Source organism: Lissotriton helveticus, chromosome 8, assembly GCF_964261635.1.
Source record: "Lissotriton helveticus chromosome 8, aLisHel1.1, whole genome shotgun sequence".
Taxonomy (NCBI): domain Eukaryota; kingdom Metazoa; phylum Chordata; class Amphibia; order Caudata; family Salamandridae; genus Lissotriton; species Lissotriton helveticus.
The window spans coordinates 1068005691-1068027583 of NC_136069.1; the positions used below are offsets into that span (position 1 = coordinate 1068005691).

Below are 21893 nucleotides of genomic sequence, written 5' to 3' on the forward strand. Positions count from 1 at the left end.
TAAGAGAAAGAAAAGAGAAAAAATGCAATTTCTGATGGATATTTCTCTCCTTAAGAATATTCACAAGTGTCAGACTGAAGATGAAGAATTTTCTGAGCGATGACAGATGGCACCATGTAACGCGGTGGAAATTCTGTACAGTTTCAGAAGTAATGGAGCACAGTTACATATAAGCACTAAGGATTTGGGTGCATTATATGGTGTGGCTGTGCGGCCTTACGGTGGACTACACTCGCAAAAACTGTCCTGGGTCCAGTCAGGCTCGTTTGCACAACCTTAAGCTCAACCCTGGGTAGCTATTGCTTTGAGCAGCATGTCTTGAACAAAGGAACTAGTGTAAAGCATTTAACAGTACCAAAGAAAGAAATAGGAAAGCCACGCATCTGGTACAGACTTCTAGCCCCTGATTCCTTACCTTTGAATTCTCCCCAAGCGTCATTGGGTCCGGAATTATTTTGTGAGCAGTACCTCTGCACATGGTAGGTGGAGTCGTTTGGCTCCGCATGGCATCGTCAGCATCACAAGTGACATTCGCAATGCCTATGTAGGTGCCACCTGAGCTAGCTGATGTTATTTCTTTTCATGCCAATCAGAGCAGATCCAAGAAGAGCTACCCCATAGTCACTTTTTGACTAAGCTTTTCTTTGACACTTTGTTGAAGTCTTGTTTGAGGTCTTACCTCCTGGTGTAACAGATATGTCATCAAAGACGGCCGGCTTCAGGCCCTTCAGCACCAGACCAGCACCTTGTTTGCCCCTGGTGGCTCAAATGAGACCATGATCAGAAGACCTGTCCCGACTACTGCACCATGTATCCGAAGGCTGAAGAAGTGATCCCTCGAGCTCCTGGGGGATCGACTTGCTGCGCATGAGGACCCGGTCAAAAGGAATCATGTGAGTGGTTGCAGAGTCCAAGGTCATCGTCACACTCCAAGTTGTCAAGCTGTTTAGGTAAGTCTCGGTCCCACAAAAAGAGGAAGAACTATGAGTGCTTCGACTTCACCTCATCCGTCAGATTATGAAAATAGGGAACATCCCTCGAGGCCTGGCTCTATGGTTGAGCCCGCACCTGGGCCGAACTCCCTGCCTCCCCACGTTTCCAGGAGCCGGAGTGACCCCCGCTCAAATTAAAGATTTTTATGAGGCCATGCATCTCATATTTGAGCGGCCCGTTTGGTATGGCACTCCTTTGAGCCCTTCAGGTTCTAGAAGGGCCTCACCTGGATTCATACCGATGGCTCAGTCGGGTCCCAGGGATCCACAGATGGAACCAGATAGGCGCTGGTCGTGCCATGTCGACCTTTTCCCGGTGCCAGTCCCGAGGTCGACGCTCCCGGTGTCACCATCCCCATTTACATTCCCAACATGGAGCAGGAGGGGCGACTCCCAAAGCCTGCTCCGGCGCCGACTGGAGCCATGCCTTCCAGGCGGGAGCTTGAGCCCTATTTCAATGGGCAAGGACTTGGGGAAGAACGGGAGGGGTCGCTGGACCCTGAGCAATACCTGACTTATGAATCCTTGGACTGGTGTGAGGATTTGGGTGAAGCCAATGGACTAGGCACTTCTCCAGATACCGTCATGCTTTTTCCCCCTACCGCGGCTATGGAGGAGGGAGCTTAATTCACTTATGTGGTTTTGACTGAGGTCCTGGACCTTAGTTTGCCCTCGTGTCATTCAAGACTAATGTCTTGACGTAAGTGCTTCAAACAGGAGTGTCCCCTTCTGAACCACTTCTCCAATTCAACAAAGCACTAACTAATATGCTGCTTGGTTGGATGCTGCCGATGGGAGGGATGCAACTAAGTTTACAATTAGATGTGGACTAGAAACCACTGACTCACTAGGCATAACGGTTTTGTCGACATTGGCCCTGAGACACCACGGCTGGCTGAGGACTACTGGCTTTTCTGAGGATAAACAGACATCACTCATGGACATGCCCTTTGATGACTCCCTTCTCTTCAGAGACAAGGCAAATTCAGCGCTGGAGCCTTTTAAGGACAGCAGGGCTACAACAAGGTCCATGGGCCTTTCCATGGCCCCTCGTCACCCTCAAACTGCCTTTAGCTCCTTTTATGGCCACAAAAGGGGCATAAGGCTGAGTCCTTCCCCACCCATTCACCAAGGCATGCAACCTATCCAGCCTCTGCATCACCATGAACACAGTACCTACCAGCCCGTGGGCCATGAGCACATTCAGCCCACTATGCTCCCCTTTGGTCTCACCATCACCCCATTCAGTTTTCACCAAGGTGATGGCGGTGGTTGCAGCTCATTTGTAAAGATCAAGGGTGCCAATCTTCCCCGATCCTGACAACTGGCTGTTAAAGGCGGACTTGCCCCAGGCCATCATCTTCCACCTCCAGACAACGGCGGACTTCCTGCATTTGCTGGGGTTCACTATCAACGTCCAGAAGTCACACTTGACTCTCTGTCAGATGGTCCCTTTCATCAAAATAGTTCTGGACTCGGTGCAGTTTCGAGCCTATCCTCCAAAACAGCAAATCCAGTATAATCAGGCAATGAGACGATGTTTCAGCCTTTATTCGGGTTTTCAGTGAGACAGACACTGAGGCTCCTGGGCAGTGGAACCTGAAGTTCCAGTGGGCACAGCATCAAGGCAATTTCTTTGACATGGTCCAGATCTCGGATGGAACTGCAAAAGATCTGCAGTGCTGGTTAAGGAACCGATTTGGGTCAGTGGCAGACCCCTCTCCCTTCCCCAACCAGATATTACAGTAGTGACAGATGTGTCACTCCTGGGATAATGCAGCCATCTGGGAGAGGTGGAGATCAGGGGACTCTGGCCTCCGGCAAAATCCGGACTCCACATCAACCTGTTGGAGCTCTGAGCACTCGAGTTGGCATTGAAAGCCATTCTGGCCTCCATCCATGGAAGCCTGGTGCAGATGTTCTCAGACAACAACGCAGCCATGTGGATCTGCAACAAACAAGGCAGTGCGGGGTTGTGGACCCTTTCTCAAGAGGCCCTCGTTTCTGGACATGGTTGGAACAGCAGGGCATATCCCTGGTGGTTCAACATCTGGTAGCGTCCCTGAACGCCAGAGTGGACATACTCAGCCCAATATTCCTTGTAAATCACAAATGGTGTCTCCATCTGGAGGTGGTGCAAGGTCTCTTTCAGCAGTGGGGAGAGCCTTGGCTAGATCTGTTCACCATTACCGAGAACACGCAATGTTTTTTTTTTTTGTCCTCATAACCACCATATAGACAAAGTACCAAAGGAAAAAACGGAGAATAGCTGTCTCAGTTTATCTGAAAAACTGGAAGGGACACAAATATTATGGGGGCCATCTCTCCCTCAGCCTTCCACCGTATTCCAAAGAGGCACTGAGTCCTTAATTTGCCAATCTGTGGCAGACCTTGGGGTAGTTTTAGCAGCCAAGTGGGGGCCGGGCATGAACCGGATATCGGCTGTTCCATTGGTACAAAATATAGAAGCACCATAGGAGATCAATCATTGGACTCGGGGGGGGGGGGGGGACCCCGAATGAATCACCGAAGCCACGAGAGTAAATGCCAAAAGGCCCTTTTTCTGTGATTGCCAGATCTGGCCAGATCTGTAACTGAGGTCTGCAATACTGAGTGTTGCCAATCTCTAAAGGAGGGAGGTAAAGGGTTTTTCCATTTCCTGCAGATCTCTCTTCTGGCGAGCAGGATGGAATAAAAGACTAGACATCTGGGTAGGTGTTGTACACCTTCTAGGACTCCGAATATCATTAGAGACAAATCCATTATGACAGGTCTTCCTAAAGACTCCGTAAGGCAATTGCTGATATCCTGCCAAAATGTGGTTAATACCGGGCATTCAAAAAACATATGTGTATCCGAAGCAGCAATCAAACCACATTTAGTACAAGACACTGACTGGCCTCCTGCGAATTTAGAGAGTCTTAGAGGGGAATAGTATGCCCTATGCAAGGTAAAAATATGATTTCTGCAAAGCCACGACGGCTTGACAATGCTCCACAGAAGCTCGAAAGAAGACTTCCAAAGGATTTGTAAGTTCAGATCCATCGGAACAGAACCCCATAATGACTCTGGCAAAACCAAGTCCCCATTTGACTCCTCCAGAATAAAATTATACCATGTAGATATTTCTTTCTTTGCTGGACCTCTGTTTAGTAAGTCAGAAATAAATGGGCTATGCCCTCCAAATTTAAACTTATTCTTATTGGCAGGAGATGCTTTATAGGCTGCAGTCCAACTGTAAATCTGTATATATTTGAAGCGTGAGAAATTAGGGCCAACCTTGGCTTGCAGATGTTCTCATGAAAATAGATCTCCCTCATAAAAGAGGTCACCCCATACTTCCAAGCCTGCCTCTCTCAGAGGGACTGCCAAGGTGTCATCAAGCCAGGCAGGATTTTCGGGCAAGTCCCACAACGGAGTTTTTTCACAAAAGTAATTTACTTTTATGGATTTCATAATTTCAGCCCATGTTCGAGCAAAACCCTGTAGAGTCTTCAGTTTAATTTTTTTTTAAAAACTTAGGATTTCCAAACTTAAAAAGAAAACTAGAATAGTTAATTTTTTCCCCCTCCAACATAGCTGCATACATAAGACCCACCCCCGAAGCAACGGGACCCTTCAACAGCATTCGTGAGTGGATAATTGAAAGGCCCAAGCATAGATTTTTAGATCTGGAGCTGCCAAACCACCCTTATCACGTCGCCGTCTTAGTTTTTTCCAGGCGATCCGTGGAAGATGATTGTTCCAGATGAAAGATGAAACGTTTGATTGAAATTTGGCTAAGATATTTTCATCAAAGTATAAAGGAATGGTGTTAAATAGAAAAGACATTTTTGGAAGAATAGACATTTTGATAAGATTGACCCTACCTATTAATGACAGAGGGAGGTGTGACCAAGATTGGAGAAGCTTGCTGCAGTCTTTAAGTACTGTGGACAAATTAACTTGGACTATTTTATTAATATCTTTTACTGTTGTCAAACCTAGATATCGCATTGAGATCCCTGGTTGGAGTTCTGTTGGAGGGTTCTCATCATTCCAAACAAGCATTTCCGTTTTGGCTGTGTTGATTTCATAACCAGACACTTGTCCAAAAGCATGAGCCAGTTTCACGATAGCCGGAAGAGCCGTAGCGGCTTCTGATGTTAAAATAAGCACGTCGTCGGCATATAATGCCACCTTCCTCTTCCAGCCTTGATAATGAAAAGGTTTGATGGAGACCTCCTCCCTTAGATATTGCGCAAAAGGCTCAATGTAAAAATCGAAAAGCAAGGGGGAGAGCGGGCACCCCTGTCGGGTTCCCCTAGTGATAGAAAAAGGGCTCGATAGATCACCATTAACGAGAAGAGATGCAGAGGGATTACTGTACAACAGGCCAATTGCCCTACGGAAACTTTCCCCTACACCAAACTTCGCCAAGGTCTCCGACAGGTACACCCAATTAACCCTGTCGAAAGCCTTGGTTGCGTCCAGCGTAAGGGCCGCCAATGGAAGATTATTGGATGTTGCGATATCTATGGCACCAATTAAATCATAGGTCAATTCATATAATTGTCTGCCCTTCAAGAACCCCTTTTGATCCGAATGAAGGACAGAAGGTGCGATATCGGCCAGTCTTGAAGATAGAACTGTGGTAAAGATTTTGTAATCCACATTCAGAATGGAAATTGGCCTATACGACCCACACTCTTCCTCAGGTTTACCCGGTTTTAAAATAAGGGTAATAGAGGCGTTATCCCAAGATGCTGGAGGGGACATTCCTTCTAAAAGTATTAGATTAAACAGCTTTGTGAGGAAAGGAGCGATCTCTGAGTCCAAGATCTTGTATAACTCAGCTGGCAGGCCATCGGGTCCCGACGCCTTCCCCTTCTTAGATCTCTTAATAGCAGATATCACCTAACTCTCTGTAATGGGTCTATCCAAGTATTGGGATTGTTCAAGAGAAAAGGAGGGTAGAGTAATATTATTCAACCAACTCTTAACAGACTCAGCCGATATTACTTTGTCCTCTTGGTATATTACCTGGAAGAATTCCCTAAATGCCTTCCTAATTTCATCATCTGAAGAGAGATTGATGTTTCCTACTTTTATAGATGCAATGTTGTTCCGGACCTGATCTACTTTGGTCTTCCAAGCCAGTAGTTTGCCAGCGCCTTCACTATATTCGAAGTGAGCCAACTTACTGGCTTCCCATCTCTGTTGGACCCTCCAATTTAGGGTCGAAGCCAAACTTCCATTCAGAGTCACCAGTTGATTGTGAAGAGGATCTAATATAGACCTCAAAGCTGTGCTATTAAGGTCGATCTCATGTTGAACACGAGCCATATCTGATTCTATAGAGGAAATCGTTTCGTTATAACTCTTCCTCCGAAAGGCAACTTTGGCAACAATCAACCCTCTCAACGTTGCCTTAAACAAATCCCAAATAATTCTATTAGAGGCAGAACCATTATTAGACAAAAAGAAGTTGTGAGTTTCTGACTTTAGATACAAGATATCCTCCTCATTAGTGAGGAGAGAGCGATCGAAAGACCACGTAGTCGGGGTTTTTTTACTACAGAAACCTAACACCAATTTAACCGCAGAATGATCTGAGAGATGCGAAGGAAGATATTCTATTGTTTTGACAGAATCAACCAATCTTTGAGTGATCAAAATATAATCAATCCTTGACTTATGGTGATATTTAAAGTTCCTATAGGAAACCCCCTGTTGATTTCCCGACCTTTGTCGCCAGACATCCACAAACCCGTACTGTCTCATAGCATCTAGTAAAAAGGATCTAGTTTTAGACAAAACCATAGATCGATTATTAGGGGACTTGTCCAAGATGGGGTCCAACACAATATTAAAGTCGCCGGCTAAAATTATAGGTCCAGAAATGGAGAGTAACTGCAAGAAAATTGTTTCCAGTGAAGAGGGGTCATCCTGATTCGGACCGTAATAGCCGACTATTGTAACTGAAAACCCAGCCATAAGAACTGAAGCTATGGCCCATCTGCCAGAAGAATCTACAGCCTGTGAGATTAACTTAGCTTTAACTCCTTTTTTAAAAATGATCGCAACACCTCTTGTATGAGAAGTTTGTGTGGTAGAGACCGTAAAGTCGATCCATCTATTCTTCTTAATAAGTGCCAACAGTTCAGAATGCGTAAGGTGAGTTTCCTGCAACACCATGACCTGCGCATCCGAGTCCTTCAGATATTGCAGAATTCTACTGGCTCGGGGCTTGGTGCGGAGGCCATTGACGTTCCAGGAAAGGAGACCTACACTACTCATCTCTTAAACAATAGAACACAATAATTAGTACTATACCAAAGAAGATATTTATAGTAATGTTGAATACTTGCGTACAGCAATTATATGTGAAATATGAATTACCATTCCAAAAACTACTATTTAGGTTATTGAGGACTTTTTTACATTTTTGCCACCCCTTCGCATTCACCCCCTCGGGGTGAGAGCCCCTCCCCCCGTGAAGAACCCTTGCATTATCTAACCGGAACAAAGTCCAGTAGATAGTGCCCCACCGGTTGACCCCCTGCAAAAAAGTCTAACCGCTATCTATTCAAGTGACTAAAAATGAGTGAATGAAAAATTTTGAAAAAAATTGATTGAAACTATGGGGCTTTTAACTAGTGCATATATAGTGCATATATAGTGCATATATATATATAGGTGCCTCTGCCTCTTGATATTCATATTGAGAACATGGAAGATTGAATAGCAGGACTGTCGTGTATTTCTATAGGTTCTGAATCGATCCCCCTATTCCTGACCCTATTCTGGTTAAACTACCTAGCTAGTTAACTAACAGTCAGCCCATGAGGCAAGAAAACCCCCATGATGCAGATACCGTTATCTGATGCAGTCACACTACGGCACAGGAACGTGTTATCTGATTAGGTCATAACGCTTGAGATCTAATTAGACAAGCGACATTCCTCCAGCCCCTGATAAGGCATACGACGTTCTCATAACAAATCAAACCTATGACAACCTGGATAATCCGTGCGGCCATTGTTTTGATTTCACAGAGAACTTTAGTAAAGAATGTGCTAACGAGCAAGTCGTATGACATCTTTATTGACGTACCTATGTCCATCCTTACGTCAATCCCGGCACCTTTAAGGTATAAATATTGCCGACCTTGCCCTATGCAAACACACGCGTGGTGACAAGACGGAGCAGCCATACTTGCCGAAGCCGAGAGCAGAAGCAGACCCCGCAGGCAACAGCCCCGCCTTCCTGACGCGCTGAGAGACGCGCTGCTATCTCAAGCCGAGAGACCCAGCACCGGCGCTTCTGGGCAGCCCTCGCAGGCAGCCTGGAATATCGAGAGCAGAGAAAGAGATACCATTCCTCATTCATCCTAAATTCCAGGTACAGAACTGAATAACCCCTCACAGAGAATTCTTTAGTTATTCACTTGGCAAAAACAAACTTAACGTAAACTGTAACTTTCTATTCCCGCCCACGCATTAGACTTAGGTCAGGTACACGGGGTAGGCGTATTTAGAAACACCAGTTGAGTACGTTTAGTCAAATGTATATGTGTATGTAAATATATTTTAATCATTTTAAACATCATATGGCTCAGAAACCATATCAATGTTTTTTCAGTATTATTTTATACTATTGCTTCTAATGTATGCACTTTACTTAACAATAAGTATTGCAATAATATCGATCCATTTCTCTTGTACGAGAAAAGAGACTGATCAATAAATAACATCTTTTATTGAACACGCCCGTCTCTTCCTTTTCTCTACATTCTGATGAGACTAAGAATGCACGTACTGACTGAGTAAAATAATTGCCTTGTGCTCACACGACTCTTGAGATTGACTCTTGATTAGGGGAGAGCAAAGTTGTCATGTTCTATGGTTGTCAGAAACTAAATCCCTTCTTGTCTAATCAGGGGAGTTAATCCTTCCTTGAACATTCGAGAAAGTTTCTAGCGAACTCTGAGCTTAGCTGGCAAACCCAAAAATTAAGTCTAGTATCGACAGTAGTAGACCTAGTTAACGTCTGGCCTAGGCCTTTACTGCTGTAGGTACTATTCCAATGCGCAGAGCCTATTGGGAAGATAGGAACTACACTACATGGCGCCCAACGCGTTTGGAAAGGGCGATAAAACTAACGTAAGACATTTAGAGTAACTCAGTCGTGCTTTCTCACTCAGACCCCTTTTCCCAAATACTCCAAAGACGTCTGGAGTGGGTGAAAGGTTATTATATCCTCCAAAACCTCGCAGGAGGGAACTCCTATGTATGGTTCTTGGTCTAGTCAACGTTGAAGGATAAAACAGTTCCAGAATATTGTGCATCTAATCTCTGTTTCCATAAGAAACCTGATCTGCAAACAAAAATAATACCATCCTGTCAGTAAAATGGGAGACAGTGATGGAGAAAGAGAGGCAATTAGATTAGCTACTGAAATAGCAGATGCTGATGCTACCATGCAAGCAGCAGACGCGGATATAATACTCATTCCGGTCATTAAAAGGAGATCTATAACCTTAAAACTTATAGAAAATGGACTGACACCTAGAGGTGGCACAGTCATATTCGTAATTGAGGCACACGAATATCGGCAGACAGAGGTATACTATACATGGATACATTTTCCAGCAGCAAATGCTGTAACAAAGTACTTCCACTATTACAAAGTAGAGGAACCTCCTGAAACGTACACTCCTTTCGAGGAGGTGGAAGTACCACTCAAATTCCAAGAGCATTTGCTCTTATTTGATGGCGCCCTAATACATAACAATCACATTACAAGGCTCGGTCCTTTAGGAAGACCAGGAGCAACGTGGCCGGTCTTAGCCGGATACACACCACATCCAGACATCGAAAGAATGCCTGCAGCAGAGCTGTTAATACAGCTAAAACAACTACTAAAAATTCACAGACAATTAGTTCAGTATGTAATGCGGACTTCAACAATTCAGCCAGCGATTAAACTTCCACAGCTGACCCCTCACCAGGGGAACACAAATAAAATTACACCACAGAACATCCAATCCTGCCTAGGTAAAGTTCCAGCTAAACGGGAACAGATACCATTCTGGTTGGCACAGAAAATTACCCAAATAGAGGCGGTGTTTCCTGACACCACCCCGCTGGAAAAACACAGGATTCTGACTATATGTCTCCCAATGGGAATCGCACCACACATTGAGGACTGTGACACTTGGGGTACAGTCTTTGCTTCCATCTATACAAAAACGCACGGTGTTCCATCCATTTCGGTAATACCAGATGTGCTAAAACAAATTCAAGATGAATACGGTCCAGAACCTGCTTTAACTCTTGGTATGAAACTACTGAAAGACTTCAAGCAGGTCTCGGCTATATTATTAGCCAACATAAAAGGTGAAGCAGCGAACGTGGCGATCCGCCAGAGGTTAAAAGAGACAGACATAGCAGACCAACCAGCTGAAATTGCCAGAATCATAGAAAAATCCTATGAAGAACTAGGCAGAGATAGTCTAGGTGGAATACCAGTAAAACCGCAACTGACTACAAGTCCAGAAAAAATGTTTTTTAATAATAATAATAATTCACCAAAAAAGAACTGGGATGGAAATAAACAATCCAATCCTAAAGAAAAGAAATTCCAGTCCAGAGGAAGGTCTCCTAGGCGAAGAGAGAAATCTCCAAACCCGAGACAAAGGTCACCCCAGAGTGACCCCTCTGGGAATAGATATAACCTTAGAAATAGGGATAATATTAAAAAACCTGATAGATATCAAGACATTGATACACGTCCCTCTCAATCTTTTCAGAATTCCTCGCAGAAATCGGAAAGAAGAGGACGATCAGAAGAGCACGCCAAGTCCAAAGACAAGGAACCTGCTCAACTGAAAAAGAAATCACAATTTCCAAAAAAGAAGGTAGCCAGTATCAAGGTAGTTAACAATGCCGAGAATACTGAGGACACAACTGAAAAACGGAGAGTGGGCTCAGACAATGCTAGACAGCGCAGCAGAGGTGAGCATAGCTCGCAAAGTCCTTATGAATCATCTGGAGACAGTGGACACGAATGAATACCTTCAAGTGGAAACTGCAGATACCAGAGTTAGCAAGCCCCACAAAATATACGAGATAACATTACGTATAGAGGGAGATAAGACTAGGAAAATTAGGGGACTATTTTGGGATAACCTCTCCAAAGGCTATGACATCCTTCTAGCTGAAAAAGACTGGCCACCAGAGTTTGTCAGGGAGTGCCCTCATGGCGAAGAAGTAATTATGCCTGCCTTCTCGAATCAAATACCGATTCATAAAAAATATACACTTGCTAGAAAGTGGGCAGTGGCCTTAGCACCTGCTTTATATAAAAATCATGTAGGATGGGATGAGGATTCTCCTCCTCACAAAGTCCAGTTAAAATCACAACCAACTGCACAAAGGCAGTACCCAATCAAGCAAGAAGCTAAAAAACAAGTAAATGAAATACTAGATCAGCTAGAATACCAGGGGGTGATTGAAACTTGCACCTCACAAATGGACAATCCTTTGTTTCCGGTCTCCAAACCAGACAATTCATATCGCCTAGTTTTGGATTACCGACACCTTAACACATGTTGCAAAACTTTTGCAGTGCAAAACTCACACAGTGCTGCACTAATGAATAACATAGTGCGCAAAAAATACAAAACAACCTTGGACATCTCCAATGGATTCTTTTGTCAAAACATAGCACCAGAGAGCAGATATTTAACAGCTTTCTCAGTAAATGGCACTCAAAAACAATTCTGTCGGTTAGCCCAGGGGTACAAGAACAGCCCGGGGGTATTCTCAGCGAGAGTAACAGAATTACTACAACAATATGATGATGAAGCATTATCTTATGTCGATGACATTTACTTAACAGATGATGACTTGGAAACTCACTTGAAAAGAGTGAACACCATAATACTTGGTTTTGCTGCAGAGGGTTACAAATTCAACTTTAAAAAGTCCAGAATTGCCCATCTGACGGTCCTATTCTTAGGATATGAGTTATCAAGTGAAGGTAAAAGCCTGGCAGACAATTTCCTAGAGAAATGTGCCGTAATCCAAGCTCCTAAAACACTAAAAAACCTACAGTCAATTCTAGGCTTCCTAAATTTCGGAAGAACATATATTGCAAATTACGCAGAAAGGGTCAAACCCCTTTATGATCTAATTAAACCAGACTTTAAAAGATCCAGTTGGACTCAAGCACACACAGAAATTTTGAGATCCTTACAAACAGACATGCTAATTAAAACAAAATTAGAAACCCGTGATAATACACGCAACCTTGTGATCCGAGTCATCCCAGGGAGATGCGGATTCACATACCTAACCTCTAATGAGGGAGATAAGGTACCAATTGCATTCAAATCACACTTGTACACTAAGGCTGAAATGAAATTTAGCCCAACGGAAAAAATTCTTACAGCAACACAGACAGCTATAGCAAAAGAACGAGCCCTGGCACAAGGTAAACGAATAGTAATCGTGACACCAATACCAGCCTTAGAGGCGGTAACAAAGGCAAGCATTCCAAATGCTAAAGCACTCCATCCGAGATGGATACAATGGGCTAACTCTCTTGCTGCAACAGACGTGGTGTACGAATTTGATCCTTACTTAAAAACACAAGAATTTCTCCAATATGAATTTGAATGTCCTCCGCCAACCGAAATTCTGCCTCTAGAACACTACGGCTGTATAATATATACAGACGGATCAGCACAACCCGCAGTAGGGGGTAAACAAGCTTACAGTGCTGCGTGCGCGATTGTTAAAGGTCGTTGGCACGAAGGGAAATTTAAACCAACCCTCACTAAAACACAATCTCTAGGAGATTGCACAGCTCAGCGAGCTGAACTACTAGCATTCAAGATGGCGCTTGAAAATACCGATCGAGAATTCCCCACACTTATAGTGTGCGATTCGTATTATTGCGTTCAGTCTTATAATGAATACTTGCAGATCTGGCTTCAGAACGGTTTCAAGGATGCGAAAGGTGGCACAATCAAGCATAAAATGCTCTGGGAACAAGTAGCTCTTTTACAAAAAGAACTACCAAAGACTCACGTGATACATACACTGAGTCATCAACGTGATGGCGTTCACGTTGCAGGAAATTCATTGGCTGATGAGGCCGCGAAAGCAGCTGTGCAAACGGCTTCCGTAGCAGCCGTCACCCGGTCAAAAACAAAAATAGACAGCGAAATATTACAAGCTGTCAGCGCTTCAGAAAAGGATTCGATAGAACCACTCCCTAAAGGCTTTCCAGTAAAATACTCATACATAACTGATGAAAACAATGTTCCTTTTGCTCGAATCCCTGGAGTGGGGGATAGGGCAATTCCAAACATGGAACACAGATTAGGACTAATAATAGCGGCACACGAAGGGCTTGCTTCTACCCATGCTGGCGTCTCAGCCACAGTATCATTATTAAAACAGAGATACTGGTGGCCACAAATGAGAAGACAAACAAGGAACTATGTTCTAGCATGTGAAATATGTCAAAAAATGAAAGTATCAACTGTGAGACGTCCAGCACAGACGCCCCTTCTAATCTCGGATAAACCATTAGCATGTGTTTATCTAGACCACTGCGGTCCCTTACAAAGGGATGGTAACTATAAATATATCTTGGTTGCAGTGGACTCATGCACGAGATTCATATGGATGTGGCCCCAGCGAACGGCTGACGCCAGAACTGTTATAAAAGATTTGCGGGTCTTTATCGGCACATACGCAATTGGCATTCTGCATTCGGACAATGGTCCTGCTTTTAGCTCTCGGGCTTATAAGGAGGCCATGGTCAGCATGGGCGTGCAATTGCGGTACTCTTGTCCATTTCACCCTGAGGGGAACGGAATTGTTGAAAGAAAAAACCGTGACATAAAGCAATCTATAACGGCAAAGGTATTAGGTTCGGGAGCTGGGTGGGTCAAACATCTAATAAGTGTCCAACGTAGTCTAAATAACTTGCCAAGAAATTCTCTGAAGGGATTCAGTCCGTACGAATTATTATTCGGAACTAGGATGTTGATCTCTGACCTTGATAGTCAGACTTCAGTGGTAATAGAAAAAACCTTTGATGTCAAAGACCGTTTGGCTATTTTGCAGGACTTAAACAAAACAAGAAAAGACCTGAGCAACATACAGTTGAAACAACAGCCAACGACCACTGAAGATTCACCACCTGTCCCAGCAAGACCTGTCTGGATTCCAAAAGTCGGGGATCTAGTCAGGGAGAAGATCGCGGTAAAGAAGGAATTTGGGCCTTCTTACAGAAAAGCAGTTCCTGTCTTGTCTGTCAACGGGACAAGATCAGTTGTACTACCGCCACTTGCTGGAAAAAAGGAGAACCGAGTTGTATCCATCGACCTGGTAAAACCACAACATGTGGCCGATAACAAACAGTAGGCCAAGTGGACTCCCAATAAGTAGCAGAACACCAAGGTTTGCTACCAGTACAGAGGTCCTATCAAAGAGGCTCATCACATTCGAAACGCCTACAGAAGAACAACAAGGACTATGCAACAATGCAATAGAACTAAGACCTCTGAAAACCCAAATAAAGACATTTAGCAGAGAGACACCAATCTATACTGAAGTACCAAGTGAAAATGCAAAAAACAAAAATCCTGAACCAATTGGAACAATTGACAGAACTGCATCTGGTTACTTCATCAACTTCGATGATTCCTCTGACGGCTTCAGTGAACAAAAGACACAGCCATCATCAAAATCCTTTAAAGACAAAGCTAAGGAACTTTTGAAACAACTGAATGAAACATATCTGGTTTCTCCATGGATTGAATTTTGGGTGGGTTTTGGTGCATTTATCCCCATACTTTGGCTCATCATGGTATTTACTTTGGGACGCTTCATTGAGGGAAAATATGCTAAAATGGACACAGCAAGTCAGAACATCAACTTGGTCCTCAAACCACACACATCTTCACACGTCAAGAAACGAGAACTTTCTTCAGAACTTTCTTCAGCCAACTTCACAGCAATTCCAATACCTGGTGGGGTAGCCTGGGACAACACTGACTATGAAATTTATGGTCCGGTCGAGATCCTGAAATATCCACACCAAATCAAGATCTCCTTGAGTGATTTTGCAAAACCAAACTCATTTGCTGATGATTGGGACTTTGAAAGTATAAATAATATGATGTCTGACTTAGTAATGTCTGCTAAATTTACAAAACATGATTATTTGCAGGGTTCTACAAATTATGATAGTATGTATTGCTATAACCATTATGGTAATCATTTCTTGCATAAATCTGCACAACCTAGAAATGTTTTAAATTATAATCAATGGGAACATTGTGCTACACCTCCAAAAGGGAGCTCTAGAACCGTTTATGACAAATATTCATATTTTTCAGGTTTTAACATAACTAATGCTGAAACATTTTATTACAAATTGTCAAACAAGACAGGGATGAAAACCATGATAAACAACACAAAATTGATTTATTCTGATTCGTTCTTTGAAAAAATGAATACTTTTGGATTTGATTATTGGGACAAAAATGTTGATTTGAAAAGTGTTTGGGGTACAAAAGAATGGCAAGTACAGGGTTTAGAAGCTTTGTTTAGAGCCTGCATGATCCCAGAACAAATGATATTTTTAAATGACACTGTTCAACAAACCACCTGTCTTGGCTTAGCCAAAATCAAAGATTTAAATAACCTGTCTATTCCAAAACCGACAATGTTTAGCAATAGCTCTGAAACAGATGAAGAAATAGACATAAACCATATACTTAACCAAAACAGAACACATCCTGATTGGAAACAATGGTTGATCTGGCCCACAGATACAAATAACTGTCAAGATAGATTCCTGAATAAAACACAGGGTTTCAAAATGACCAGGCCAGACCCTAGATATCCCCAAAGACATCACCCAGGGATAATAACAACCTACAGTGTGGGCAAATTATGCCTTCAATGGCTACAAACTTCCACACTGCCTGAAATTAAGCAACACCTAACTTTACTTACTGATGGTGCTGACTTGCGTGATTTCATACTGGGACCACGCAAACAGCGTCATAAGCGTTTCATAGCAGCCTCTGTATATGCAGCATACAATGAGGCCTGGAAGGTTACTCAAATTGAGACAGCAGAGAGAATACGTGAAATTGATCGTATTAATTTGGAAAAATCACTTTCTGTAGTGGACAATGGGTTAATGACTCTGTCCTCCAGAATTTTTTCATTGGACAGCATTGTGTCTTCAGCAATCGATATATTATCGCAAGACTTACTGTTATTACAACATGGACAGAAAGTGTTTCTTAGTGGCAACAATTGTGCTATGTCACTAAGCGGCACGCTTCTATGTAACGGTATTAGTTTGCACGGAGCCTGTGAAGGGAATTCATACAACCTTTCATGTCACCAGCAAGGCGCACCTGCAACTGAAATAGAACCATTCTTTCAAAGACTCTATAATGGGAGTTACATTCTTATTGTAGACCGCAGATGTTGTAGTCTTATGCCCGGGACTCCTTATCTCGTCACCACGACGGCGAAGGTCAAGTGCTGTGGACGTTCTTTGTTCCCCAGCTCCTTTCCAGACAGGGAGGCAAGGGCATGGCCCGGTTTGAAAATTACTTCTATTCGAATAGATACTTTAAGCAGAATGAAAACAGTGCTTCTTCAGACGCCCACAAGGCTCACGTCATCTAAAGAAACGTATGATCTACAAGTCGCAAGGACGACTGCAGAGATACATACATTATTATCAACTAATTCCCCCGTACATTTCGCGGAAATCCTGAGCGAAATCTTAAATATTTCTGATACCACTGGGGTCTCAAAGGTATTTAAGACAGTATTTTCGATGGCATTAACACCATTCAAAGCCATACTGGGTATTTTTCCAGATTTCGTCCATTCGATTTTTGCCGGACTTCCCCTGATCCTGGGACTAATTGCAGGAATCCTATTCCTAGTCCTTATTTTTCGTTATGGCAACCCATGTCACAGATCAAACTCTCGCGACAATGGAAGACACGATTCTAGCCATTGGATACCGGGACCGGATATCAAAAATCCTGGGACTCTCCCGGCTTAGAGACCTAAACATGACTTGGTTTCTATCATTTCGACCAATGTGGCAAAGGTGTGTTTTACCTGTACTAAGGTGTCTGCTATGCGGAGAAGAATGCGTGTTAGACACCTGTCTGACGCTACAATCGGATGCGCCGGTGGATGCAGATACACTGTTGGTTCCTACCAAGGTTCACGCACTGTGCTGCCCTCAAAGGCTGCCAATTCTGATGACGGCATTCCTGGAATCTTCACCACTACGATTGAAGAGTAGTGAAGTTCAAGATGAAAGCAGCATCGAACAGGTACGACCTTCTGTCAGCAATGCAAATCAGAATGTCAATGGAGACAATCATGCGCACGAATGCATGGTTACCCCTATTTCCGACTTAGAGGAACTTTCCCATGAAGCTGTTGACAGTTTTTTCGAAAGCCTGAATGATATGATGTTCTCTCCGGAACAGAAATAGAGACTTTTGAGTAAACTCGCACACGGCGTTTCCTGAATTCGGCCTTCAACTTTAAAAATAAAGTCACATGAACAATTACAATCCAGTTCACGGACAGCAACTTTTTTCAGCAAGCCCTTAAAATATTTTTCTATATATTTTTTCCCCGGGACACTGATCTTCTGCTTAAAGTAAGAAAACTATTCCTAGAGAACTAAGATTTCTATTTTTAGATACTTTATAGACTTTATATAGACTTTAGCTGCCCGCTGGTATGTTCACAAAATATATTATGTGTTGAAATGGTTTCGACTTTTCTTTCTGTATAGCCATATTAAGAGCCATTTCATGTGTATTTCTCATATACCAAAAAACAATAATGCATACAATGCTTGCTTATTTTTGCATTTAATTCATAGCTTAAGTGCATACAATATATATGACTGCAATTTTTCAGTATATTTGAAAATTTCAAAATGCATTTATGTATTTTGGGGTGGTAAGGTATACACTATACTCTATAGTATGTTGTACTATGTTATACTATGCATAGATTAGTAGATATGACCATAGTTAGCGTGGAGTGGGTGTCGTGTATTTCTATAGGTTCTGAATCGATCCCCCTATTCCTGACCCTATTCTGGTTAAACTACCTAGCTAGTTAACTAACAGTCAGCCCATGAGGCAAGAAAACCCCCATGATGCAGATACCGTTATCTGACGCAGTCACACTACGGCACAGGAACGTGTTATCTGATTAGGTCATAACGCTTGAGATCTAATTAGACAAGCGACATTCCTCCAGCCCCATATAAGGCATACGACGTTCTCATAACAAATCAAACCTATGACAACCTGGATAATCCGTGCGGCCATTGTTTTGATTTCACAGAGAACTTTAGTAAAGAATGTGCTAACGAGCAAGTCGTATGACATCTTTATTGACGTACCTATGTCCATCCTTACGTCAATCCCGGCACCTTTAAGGTATAAATATTGCCGACCTTGCCCTATGCAAACACACGCGTGGTGACAAGACGGAGCAGCCATACTTGCCGAAGCCGAGAGCAGAAGCAGACCCCGCAGGCAACAGCCCCGCCTTCCTGACGCGCTGAGAGACGCGCTGCTATCTCAAGCCGAGAGACCCAGCACCGGCGCTTCTGGGCAGCCCTCGCAGGCAGCCTGGAATATCGAGAGCAGAGAAAGAGATACCATTCCTCATTCATCCTAAATTCCAGGTACAGAACTGAATAACCCCTCACAGAGAATTCTTTAGTTATTCACTTGGCAAAAACAAACTTAACTTAAACTGTAACTTTCTATTCCCGCCCACGCATTAGACTTAGGTCAGGTACATGGGGTAGGCGTATTTAGAAACACCAGTTGAGTACGTTTAGTCAAATGTATATGTGTATGTAAATATATTTTAATCATTTTAAACATCATATGGCTCAGAAACCATATCAATGTTTTTTCAGTATTATTTTATACTATTGCTTCTAATGTATGCACTTTACTTAACAATAAGTATTGCAATAATATCGATCCATTTCTCTTGTACGAGAAAAGAGACTGATCAATAAATAACATCTTTTATTGAACACGCCCGTCTCTTCCTTTTCTCTACATTCTGATGAGACTAAGAATGCACGTACTGACTGAGTAAAATAATTGCCTTGTGCTCACACGACTCTTGAGATTGACTCTTGATTAGGGGAGAGCAAAGTTGTCATGTTCTATGGTTGTCAGAAACTAAATCCCTTCTTGTCTAATCAGGGGAGTTAATCCTTCCTTGAACATTCGAGAAAGTTTCTAGCGAACTCTGAGCTTAGCTGGCAAACCCAAAAATTAAGTCTAGTATCGACAGTAGTAGACCTAGTTAACGTCTGGCCTAGGCCTTTACTGCTGTAGGTACTATTCCAATGCGCAGAGCCTATTGGGAAGATAGGAACTACACTACAGGACCTATTTAAGCAGTTAGGATTTTTAAAAAAAAGGGCACCTAATATTAAACCTTGCGGGCCCCTTTGCCCAGATCCATTAGTAGCTCATCAACTGGTTGCACGGACCTAATATTAAACCTTGCAGGCCCCTTTGCCCAGATCCATTAATAGCTCATCAGCTGCTTGCACAGACCTGATGTTATACATCTTGTTGTTGTGCATTACTTTAAGAGCTGCCGGAAACATGAGCTGAGCTGTTGCGCCCAATTTTCTGAAGGCATCCAGCGGCCTCCCAAATTCCCATTGCTTTTCGAGTGTTATTCGGGAAAGGTCCGATCTTATCAGAAAAGTAAAGCCTTTCCCAGACAAAGACTTTTGTGTCAAGGCCATATTTAAGATGCGTTCCTTTAGGACATAAGTGTGAAAATTGACTAAAATTTTGCGTGGTTTAGATCTCTGTGGATTCAGTTTAAAGGGATCTCTATGTACCCTCTGAATATCGAGTGACAGTTCTGCGGGAGTATATTCTAGAGACAGTGCTTCCTTCAGTAACGAGACGATGTATTGTTTAATATCTGACCCTTCAGATCCTTCCGGAACATTCAAAATACGGATGTTCCCCCTTCTCGCATTGTTTTCAAGGGACTCCATCCTCTCGCTGAGAGCCAGATCTTCCTTTGTAAGTTTCTTAATATCCTCCTTCGCCTGATCCAAATAAACGGAATGAATGCCAACCGTCTCTTCTAACACTCCAGTTCTTATAGTGAGACCTTCGATTTTATTGTCAAGTGATTCACAATAATTTTTGAACTCTAGTTGATTAGCAGATGATTCCGCAAATCCTTTCCTTATCTCCAGAGTAAGAGCTGAAAACATCTCCAGAACAGAGGCTGCCGTCATCGGAGCTTGAGAGGAAGAGGAAGGGGCCAATACAGAGTTAATGTCAAGTTGGACAGGATTAACAGAGTCATCTTCATCTGGACCCCCGGATGCGCCTCCCAACTCAGTAGAATCTAATTCTTCAGCCTCTTCAGAGTAAACTGTAGTAAGATCTTGAGGTAAACTCAGCTCCTGCATGGATGAAGACTGAGATTGTCCTGGCAGGAGGGGCTGCGTGGACAACGCTGGCTGTCGCTCTATTTCTGGGTCTAGTGATCCTTGTGGGCTTGCTGCTGAATCAGTAGTTACAGCCGTTTCTATTACTTGACCAGGGCACTTTTCAACTTGGTCTGTCACCCCAGATAATGATGTATCCACTGATGTGGCAGGTTGACAAGAAAATAAAGGATTACCCTCTAAGGTTGATGCCATGCCTTGACCGTCTAAGCCTTCAGGAAGATGTAAAATCTGTGGAACGGCTTTAAAATAGGAACGAAGTGAAGGAGTGATTTTTGAGCCTGCTGGATGTAGTGCTTTAGAGTCCTTGGTCTTCACCTTGGTTTTACTCTTCACAATTGGGGTTTTAGACTTGAATTCAGTGTTCAAAAAAGAGGATGATTTCGTCTTGGATGATATATTGACCCCTTTCCCGACTTCTATTCCCCCTTCTGGAACACCGACTTTATTTAGACCTATTTTCTTTTTATGTCCACGACCTCGACCTTGTTTAGACTCGCCTTTGGGAGTATTAAGCAAGCTGCCAGTAGTATTAAATGCGCCAGGGATACTTGGAATATTCTTACTTGAAAAAGCATGTAAATGCTCCTCAACATCGACAGCATCAATATCAAAATCAGGCGGAGTAGGAGTGGTTTCTACCAATGACAGGTCTGTAAGACTTCTATTAGCCTATTCATACCCAAAAGACCCCTCCACTGCAGCAAAGGGAGCGGAAACTTGCAAATATTGGGGCTGACCTTGTAGTCCTTCTTTAGAGATTGAGACTGTACTTGTGTCAGTATGGCTCTCTAACTCTGACTCTGTAACACTTCGGGGAGAAAACAGAGTTCTCAATCTCTTACCCTTCCTTAGCTCCAGCGCGGCTACACAAATCCTCGGGCTGGATAGAGTAGCTGGCAGTTCTAAGCGTTTTTCCAGGAGGGGAGAGAAGGGGGCTAAACAGCTGCTCACTAGATGAGCTGTGGGACTGATGGGCGTTTTAATTTTACTTTCCAACCTCCCTCCTACACAAACACTCTGAATCAAACAGGTCCCGGAGCTTAGCTCGTCAAAACCCGACTTGCCTGCGTCGGATGAATCCACTCGACACCCCCCACAACACCCGCTACCTCCGTAGCCGTAGCCGCAGCCGTCTTCGACACCGCACTCACTTCGGCCGAGGCCGAGGCACCATGGAGACAGAAAGAGGACTCCCGTGCTCCGCCAGCTGCTCTGCAAGGAACCCACCATCCGTACGGTAATGAAATCCGGCAATATAATTCTACTGAAGCCAGAAATTCAGCCAGGAAAAGCTCTCATATGTCCACGAGACAA

General features: G+C 43.3%; 2 protein-coding genes across 3 annotated transcripts in view; one reads left to right on the forward strand and one right to left on the reverse strand.

Annotated features, from left to right (window-relative positions):
* UGGT2 (UDP-glucose glycoprotein glucosyltransferase 2) overlaps positions 1-21893 on the forward strand; it is a 1586510-nt gene that overhangs the window by 992325 nt on the left and 572292 nt on the right. The window lies entirely within an intron of this gene.
* On the reverse strand, positions 6913-20984 carry LOC144773105 (uncharacterized). The gene is made up of 3 exons (XM_078657958.1): positions 19587-20984; positions 19478-19519; positions 6913-7724 (listed from the first exon to the last, which is right to left on the reverse strand). The coding sequence occupies exon 1, from the start codon at positions 20769-20771 to the stop codon at positions 19593-19595; it is 1179 nt and encodes a 392-aa protein (XP_078514084.1). The 5' UTR covers positions 20772-20984; the 3' UTR covers positions 6913-7724; positions 19478-19519; positions 19587-19592.